Below are 9990 nucleotides of genomic sequence, written 5' to 3'. Positions count from 1 at the left end.
TTATATAAATATTGTTAAGACAACGTAAAAATGATTTAAGACTGTAATGATACTTAACTTTAGATTTTAAATAGTACAAAAAAAAACTTTTGTGTTTGGTATACTTGGTAATTTCATTACCTTATATGTAAAAATTAGAAACGGGTCAAAATTGCACGAAGATACTTTTGCACGGAAGGTCATTTTTGCACGAGAGTATAAAAAAAATGAAAAAAAAAACTAAAAGATAAATTAATAAAAAAAACATAACGAAAAAAAAAGTTACTGACTGAGGGTAAGGGGTAACAGTGATAGTAAAAAAAACTAGTTTAAAAAATAAAACTAATTAAAAAATTATAGAAGAATAAAAATTCAACCCGTGCAAAATTGTTTGCTCATGCAAAAGTGTCTTCGTGCAAATTTGACAGCTACCCTTAAAAATTATTAAAAATTCCAGGTTTTTTGGTATTAATTGTCAAATTCCAGGTTTTGTGGCAACCCTGTGTGTACAATTTTTTTGTTTAAACTTAAATAACAAACTACCAATTTATTAAACATAAAAATGGATTTGAAGAGCATTTCAAATATCTTCGTCCTATTTAGCCTCACTTCATCATAGCATATCTTTCTTATTATTACTGTTAAAACAAAAAAATTTCTTATGTACATTAGAAAGTTTTTTTTTGCTTTTTAAACAAAGTAAAAGTCATAATGTATTGGGGTTTATTTTTGACGCAGAGACCATTTTAAAAATGGTCATTTTAGTATTTTTTTGTTAAAAAACTCCAAAAAAATTGAGGTTTTTTATTTATAATAAAGTTATTTGTTCTACCTATAGGTTTTTTTTTTTAATTTCAAATTAAAGATCTAGGCAAAAATATAAATATTTTTGCTGGCAGCACTTATGACTACACTATTTATTTGCCAATTTATGACTCAAATATCCAAGATTTGATTGTTTTTTTATTTTATATTACTTTTTAGAGTTTAATCATAATTGTTATGTTTCTTTTTTTTTTAATTTAATGTAGTTTATTAAATACGTCCCTTAAAAGTTTACCATTGTTATTTGTTCATCGCTTTTTTTCATCCATATTTCCAAAAAACATAGAATACTTTTGCATGTAACAAAATATGATATATTATTGATATCAATAACATTATATATATTTTTCTTTATATTACTGTTATAAATATTATTATTATAATAAATTATTTTATTTATTTTTGATATGATTGTTATTACTATAATTAATTTTTGTATCGTTATTAATGTTATTATTAAAGTAATAATTATATAATTTTTTTAAATATCAATATTCTTTTTATTGATATCGATCTTATAATAATTAATATTCTTAAATACTATTATTAATATTATTGGTGATTAATTGTTGACAATATTATATCATGTTTTTGTCCCTAGTATGACACTTAGTTGTAAATAAAGAATTTACTTTAAATGCAAAATATTCTGTTTTTTGAAATTATGGACGAAAAAAAGTGATATACACATAAAATAGGTAAACTTTTAAGGGACATATTTATTAAACTACATTAACACGGTTGCCAAATGTTTTTGGAAATTTTATCCAGATTTTTAAAAGTACACATTTTTGGGTCTATTTTTAGTTTAAAGTTAAGAAACTGTGTTAAATAGTATAAAACCATTGAAAAGATACTCTAAAGCTATTTTAAATGTTTTTTATCTACATGATAGATTGTTTGAGTCAAAACGAAATTTTACTACTTAACTTGTTAAAAATTCCTGGTTTTTCCAGTTTTTTTTTTAATTTCTTATATTCCAGAATTTCTTGGCAACCCTGATCAAAGTGAGAAAAAAAGAAACATGTTGCATAATGATATAACCTTAAAAAGTCAGATAAAAAAAAAAACAATCAAATCTTCGATATTTAAGTAATAATTTGGCAAATAAATAGTGTAGTCATAAGTGCTGCCAAATAAAAATATTTATATTTTTACCTAGATCTTTAATTTAAATAATTAAATGTTATTAATTTTTTTGGAACTTTATAAAAAAAAAACAAAAAATGCTAAAATGACCATTTTTTCAAATGGGCTCTGCGTCAAAAATAAACCCCAATACATTATGACTTTTACTTTGTATAAAAAACAAAAAAAACTCTATTGTACATAAAATTTCTTTTGGTTCTAACAGTAATAATAAGAAAGATATACCATGATGAAGTGAGGCTAAATAGGAAAAAGAGAAAATTTGAAATGCTCTTCAAATCCATGGTCGTTTAATAGACACAGGTTTTTAAGAATGATTTTAAAAAGTCATTTTCGTAGTTTTAATGAAAAAAATGTATATTTATAAACATAAATACCAAAACAAAAACAACATGTTTCAACAATTACAAAATACTTTTTTTTATTAATATTTACAACATAAATAATACAACGCATTACATTTTTAAATTAAGTTTAAAAAAACAGGTATTTTTAAAACTAAAATATACATAACTTATAAGCTTAGAAAAATTATGAATATCATGACTAACAACTTGGTAGTTTTTTGAGCTTGTTAAAGGTTCACTTGAATTTATAACAAAGTCAAACCTGTACAAAGTTATAGAAAATAAACCGAAAATAGCTTCAATAAATAGTCATTAGAATTATTAAACATGAGCATTATCTGAATGATAATGAGGCTTCAAATGTTGGTTCCAGAAGGCTTATAAAATGGATTTCAAAATAAATGACAATAAAGCAAGTAAAAATGTTACTAGCCATATAATTTAAAGTTGAATTTTTCAAATATAATTCCATAACTAGTCGTAACAGGCTACTTTATTGAAAGAAATATCTTGCATATTTTATTCTAAAATAAATACTGAATATAAACATTTATTGTATAGATACATGTTAACATAACATTAAGAAAAATAAGTCTTTACTTTAGCATTACTAATAAAAAAAAACTTTTGCTTTTATCTTTAAGAACTCGCATATTTACAAGTTGATAAAAAATTCTAAATATGTTATTTATTTTATGTCTAATAAAACTAAAAAGCTATAGTCCAATTGACTTACATAAAATAACAACTAGAAAAAAAATCAAGCTTAAGATTTTTAAAGGCCCACCAGAAAAGGTTTGTAAAAAAATCACAAAATAATACTTTTTGCACATAATCACATTGTTATAACGGCCTTAAAACAAAGATAAGACAAACCAGATAAATTTAAAACAAATAACAGTTAAGATGAGTAAATTAAAATTAAGTTATGGTAGAAATGAATTACAGAAATAAATTGTCTTTAGAAAGTAAATAACCAAGAAAAATACTGAGCTTTGATGAATAAATTTATAACTTTTTAAGTAGAACAAATTTGTGATCTAAAACTTTACAAAAAATTACTAATTTAAAAGAGCTCCAATCATTAAAAAAATTTACCTATTAAAATTAGATAGTAAATAATTTAAATTTATTACTACAAATTTTAACATGGTATATTTTTCAAAACTATTTAGGTAACAAGATAGATTATGATAACGAAGACTCAAATTTGTTAATCTGATATATAAAAACATTAAAGAAAGTATTTCAGATTACATACTATAAACTAATTTTTAAAAGAGTTAATTAGAAGATTTGATTTGCATCATTTAAAATATTCACATAAGTTATAAAACCTTAGCTGTAAATTAATATATGTATAGTAATTATAACTCTAGCTTTGTTGTGATCAGTAATTTAAAAGTGAATTATTAAAATTACAAACATTGTACACCTTTTGATAAAAACTTAAACTTAGTGTGAAAACTAAAATGGCATAAAATTACTTTATTTTGAAGCTTAGAAAATAAATTTATTTAGAAAAAGAAAGAAAACTTATAACACAAATATTATTGTAAATCATTACACATCATTATTGTAAAAATAAATACTAGGACAATAATTAGAGTTGGATTTCAAGAGTAAATCAATATTATAATGCAGAATAATGACAAAAACAGTAGAGCGATGTGGCAGTTCGCTTGTTTAGAGAATGTGACCCCTTGAGAATGATACACGAAGATCGTGGGAGTCTGAGATTTTATAGAGGTGCATTTTAACAAGGCAGTAAATTGCATCTTCTACAGTTTCTAACTGAACTAATGCCATTTTCTTTTCTTTTGCAAAAAACTTGAAGTTTTTAACTGGACGGTGAGCATTAAATGCACTTGTAATTTTTTCTTCAGTTATTCCTTCAGGAATATTACTTAAGTGCAAAACAGACGATGGGGGATGAATGTTGCCATAATTTTTAGATCCTGGTACCTTAAACCTGTGCATTTGACTGTTAGTGTAGTCATGAGTCAAATTTTCAGTATCTTGACCTTCCTTTGGCATCTGAACTTCTCTGTAATGAGAGTGAGCTATTTGTAGCTGCTTACCTAAAAATCTAACACCATGAAGGTAACGCTTTGCCAGTACTGCTTGATCAGACGTGTTCATCTGCACTAAAGCAGTGTTTCGTTTTTTGAAAATTATCTTAACTCTATTGACGTCTCCAAAGACACCAAATAGAATAAACAAAACTGACGGAGTAACAGCACATTCATCAAGGTTTGATACATGCAATACAAGACTAGGTAACGTTTGGGTAGCATTTACTTGTTGAGGGGAGTAATTAACTGGAGAGTTTGTGATAGCTGTTGGATTTCTGCTGGTAATTCCAAAATGTACAGAGGCTTGCTGGGGATGATTTGGTACCATACCCATGTTGACAACTGGTGGGCTGTTATTACTTATAGTTGAGAGTTGATACATTGCAGCTGGAGAAGGGGTGGTATGTGTTGTACCCCCAGAGTTAAATCTTGACATACTGTTGGATGAGTTTAGAATAAAACTTTGTCCACGAGGAAGATCTGGTCTTGTGTAATCCTGGGATTTTTCATTGTTCCAACTGATTCTTAACTTTTTTAGACGACTAAACTCAATACGCATAATGTTACAACCTCTATTAAGGTATGTTCCTTGTAACCTTTCTTTTGCAGCTGCTGCTACTTCTGCCGATGTCAATTCTATGAGAGCTTGATACTGATTAGATTTCCAAAAAGTTACAATTCTTAGCACACTTGATGAACCAAACACTTCACGAAATTGCTGAAGCGGGACATTAAATAAGAAGTTATCTACTACTACTCTTAACACTGGACCAAAATTTGGATCTTGCATTTCCTGCGAGTTTCTTACCTGTTGTTGATAGTTTTGTTGATATGAAGGTCCAGACCTAATAAAACTTCCAAAGCCTGAATATCCAGAATTTGTTTGTTGACTTGAGTACATATTGGGATTGTTGAATAAATTGCTTCTTCCTTGCATAGACATGTTTGCTGTACTTACACTTCTAAAAGCTTGTTGGTCAACAAAATTAGGTGTATCATTGTGTTGTTGCTGGGGGTTAGACAAAGAATGAAAATTCATATTTTCTGGTCTATTAATAAAGCTAGATGAAAAACTTCCATGAAACGAATCTTGTTGTTGGCTATTCATCTGATTCTGAGTACCCACTTGATTGTTCTGATGTTGTTGAGACAGATCAGTCATATTGAGTGCAGGCATGCTTGGAGTTTGCGGCTGTGCCATATTTTGTTGCTGCAAATTTTGAGGTGATGACATCACATTTGTCAATGATTCGATATTAGAGGACATTTGAGGCTGTGCTGGGGACATAATATTCATATGTAAAGACTGCTGTTGTTGATTGGATGCTGAATGGGGAGTTGATGAAAGTTGCATCGACTGAAACTGGGACTCCAGTAACTGTGAATCAATTTGACCTTGTTGCTGATAAGTCTGCTGCTGACTAGCAGCTTGTTGTGGTAATTCATTGGTAGGGTTATTGTCCATTGAGTTATATGTACAAGATTACAAGTTGGAAATTTAAAATTTGATTCTGTTATAATGTTTTAACTACAGTTAACATTGAAACTGGTTATGATTATCTTCTGAAATACTTTTTAATTAAGCTGTATACTAGCATTCTTTATATTATAAATTAATTTTTATTAGCATGTATATTCAAAATAACCGTACAAAAAACATAAGTAAACTCAGATAAAAGTTTAATTACTTAAAACAAATAGCCAGTAGTAATATATATATACACATATATTGAAACAAATAGGTGAGGAAAATTGATATTGAGTAATGTGAAAGTATAACTATTTCAAATACAAATTTAAAGCATTTATACATTAATTAAAAATTGTAGCAAAAAATCACAACTAAATAATATTAATGAAAAAACTTAAATTTACAGTGTTAAAAAAATGATTGAGTAACTTGTGCTGATTTGTTTTTAACTTAAAAAAAGACATTAACAATAATATACAAATGGTTATACACATTTTTCAAATTACTAATAAAAAATCAGTAAAACTTAAACTAATTGCACTTTGTTCAAACTAACATTATCATTGTAGAGTTCTTAATATACAACTTCAAAACAAGTTTAAATTCTATTTAAATTTTAATATATGTTTTAATCATACCACCTTGAACATCAGACCACAAGCTTTTCTTAGACTAATAGCTCGATTTTTTTTTTCATTTGCCAGTTGAAACTCAATAAATCTGCATTTGTCAGTTTACAAACATGATTAACCACAAAGCTACCATTTGCTAGTATGATCAATGACTAACAAGTTACAATCAGAACAAAACAAGAAGTTTAACAAAACTGACTAGATCAAGGTTTCCCAAACTTTTTTTATAAAACCCCTTAAAAAAAAGAAGCTATGGCCCCTCAAACATGATTTCTCAAAAATTCCACGCCAATTCGGTTATGACTGACTGATGAGTCCTAATAAGGACAAAACCGGTCTCAGTCTACCGAAACTTGTGGTCTGATGATCGAATTTGCGTGATCAACCCTATTGTTAAACTTGAGCTTGTCTCACGGCAAACAAAAGTCAAGGCTTCTGCTCTGCTGACTTTTGCCGATGTTTTTTGTTGATTGTACTAAAACGAGCGTGCCAGATGTCTTGCTTAGTGGACAATGTTTTAAAGGTTGCACGGCAAATGACAATGCTGACGTCACTGATCATTGCTAGGGAATGGTTGATTCATGTGAAAGCATGATAAACCGTTTGTAGATTAACGACTACAGGCTTTTCGGTTATGACTGACTGATGAGTACTAATAAGGACAAAACCGGTCTCAGTCTACCAAAACTTGTGGTCTGATGATCGAATTGGCGTGATCAACCCTATTGTAAAATTTATAAAATAATGAATACCAAAATTTGAGCCAAAATCTATATAAAAATTACTGTAAATCAATATTGAAAACCTAAAAATACTAAAACTAAAAAAAAATAATAACCTGAGACTTAGGAAAAAAACCAAACTAGCTGGAGTTTCTCAAAAAAAAAAATTGTGAGTGTGTGGCAACCCTGACAATGTATTGATGACACTGACTATGGGATTTGTTAACTTACTATTGATATGTCAGCCTGATTTTATGAAAAAATTAATGAAACAGACTAGCAAAAAACTGAAAAGATACTATTAACAGGATTGCTATTTTTTTTTAAATATTTTTTCGGGGTTTCTCAGATTTTCCCCCAGGTTTTTGAAAGTTTTTATTTTATTTGATATTTTTTAGTAGTAAGTTATTATTAGGCACCTACTAATTTTATTTTTTCTTTTGGCAATGTAATTGATAAACTTTAAATAATTTACTTCTATATGATTCTGAAAAACCTTATTGTATAAAAAACTAAACAATTATTAGTTGTAAATTATAAAGATAAATTCGATTGCCTCACAAAATTTGTGTAAATATTTTAAATTATTTAATGTCCTTCAAAAAGCTGACAGTCTCCTCATATATTTTATTCCTTTAAAAACAAAAAAAAAGTTATAAATATACCTTTTTTCTTTTTATCTATGATTTAACAAATATTTTTCAATTTACAGGGTCTTAATATTACTAATAAATTTTATAAAAAATTAATCAATAGAACCTAAGTTGTAGGTAAAGATAAAACAAAAATAAAAAACAACATTTAATTTAAAAAAAAAATTAAAATCCTTAAGTTTAAAAGTAATTTTTTAAAACAATTTAAATCCTAGAGAAAGATGCTTAATAATGTTTTGAATAAAAAGATGCTTAAGAATGTTTTGAATGAAAAGATACTTAACTATTTAAATTGAAATCAGAAACTAGTTATAAAAAGTAAACATTGTTAACAAATAAAACTTTATAATAAAAATATAAATAGTAATAAAGCTAATTCTGGAACTACATCTGGAAGGTCTTGACTTAAGGCTCACTGCAATAAAACTGACTTCTTCTCAACATACTTATACAATATTAAACTTTAATATTTTGCTCCAGTTGAATGATTTTATATTAATCATTTTTAACTAAATAAAACAGCAAGTGAAACTGATATGTCATTAAAATATACATAGATTGTAACTAATCTAAATAACACTTATTCAGCTTTAAAAAACTTAAAAAAAAAATTCAAGAAAAAAAAAATAATTTGTCTGAAGTATATTAAATTCATCTTGTGCTAAAATAGAATAATGACGACATAGAAAATGTGCATTGTTTAGTTTACTATATTTTTTGTTGAAAAAACTTAAAGAGTTTTGTGTTCACTTCATATTTTTCTGTAAATATCTTGTAACATTTTTGTTACAAGTACGAAGTAATGTTTTTATTTCTTTCTTAATGACTTCCACTCACTAACAATATCAACAAAAAGTTAATGTTAAAACATTATTTTTTCCATAACAGCGAAGTTAGCTAAAACTAGATATTTATAAGTTATAAAAACTATAATTATTTTAATGTTATCTATTTTATAAAAGTAACCAAAAACTCAAACTTAAAAAATTCCAGGTTTTCTGTTCAAAGTTATAGGCTTTTTTCAAAATTTCTCAAATTCCAGGTTTTTTCATGTAAAAGGGCAACCCTGCAATCATTAAATGTATTAAAGTATATTAAATGTTTATGTAAAAATTGAAAGATTATTTTGAGCTTGATTTTTTTTTGTTTGGTCATACTTTTTCTTTTCGAAAATCCACTTAACACAAAATTTTTGTAGTATAAAAAAGAATATTATCAAAAATTTGAAGTAATTTACATTAAAAATAGAAAAGAAGATAAATTATTAGTAGTTTTTTCTATATTCTCATAAAATTTATCATGATATATTTCTCTTATCAACCATGGTTGCCAAAGACTTCATTTTAAGGTATGCACTACAACCTCAAAAGCTTGATTTCAAATTGCCAAGGTTTTTTGAAAGTTTTTATTGGTTTTTTAAATTTCTTTCAGGGTTTTTCAATTAAATTTTTCTTTGTTAATTTTAAGTATAAAACTAAGTTTAAGGCAAAAAACTGTCTTAAAAAGTATAAAAATATTGAAAAGATAATGTTATGCTATTTTAATTGTTTTTATAACATTAATAAATAAACTTCTAAATGATACAATAAAAATGTGTATGATAGATTTTAAATATCTAATCAAAACTTCAAATATTTAAAATTACAAGCTAATGGTTTGTTAATAATACAGATCCTAGCAAAGCAAGTTTGTTGTAATGAATATTGAAAAAACTTGCACAGTAATTCTCTTTATTAGCTAACATATGTTTCTCTGTGTAAAACTAGTTAAGACCATATGGAAGTAAATCACTTTTTTTACAACTTGATCTTTGCTTTGTAGAGTTTTAATTACAATTAAACCAAAAGTTTTATATAGTTTATTACTTAAAAATTATTTTATGATTTTTCAATAATCACAAGTAAATATTTTTTTTTTAATAAGCTACAAGTACAAGTTGTATTTTACAAAGTTTAAATATTTAAACTAATTTTTGAGGTTTAAAGTTAAAGAGTACAATAGGTTCCTTTTGGGAGGCTTAGTCAAAAAAATAATATTTTACTAGAAATCTATCTCAATTTCAAGTTCAAAGAAGAAGAGAGTTCAAAGTCACAATCTTCAACGTTTGATCCAAATGACTTTCTTAGCTTTTACTCTA

At 26.3% G+C, this 9990-nt stretch overlaps 1 protein-coding gene across 1 annotated transcript; it reads right to left on the bottom strand.

Moving 5' to 3' along the window:
* Positions 1–2354: 2354 nt before the first annotated feature.
* Positions 2355–5931, bottom strand: LOC145845329 (polypyrimidine tract-binding protein 3-like). The gene has a single exon (XM_082952698.1). The coding sequence runs from the start codon at positions 5838–5840 to the stop codon at positions 3987–3989; it is 1854 nt and encodes a 617-aa protein (XP_082808824.1). The 5' UTR covers positions 5841–5931; the 3' UTR covers positions 2355–3986.
* Between the last annotated feature and the right edge of the window lie 4059 nt (positions 5932–9990).

Source organism: Thalia democratica, chromosome 1 (assembly GCF_965202585.1).
Source record: "Thalia democratica chromosome 1, ktThaDemo2.hap1.1, whole genome shotgun sequence".
Lineage (NCBI taxonomy): Eukaryota > Metazoa > Chordata > Thaliacea > Salpida > Salpidae > Thalia > Thalia democratica.
The sequence above is the reverse complement of the archived record's forward strand: the minus strand, read 5'-3'. Positions and strand labels throughout refer to the sequence as shown.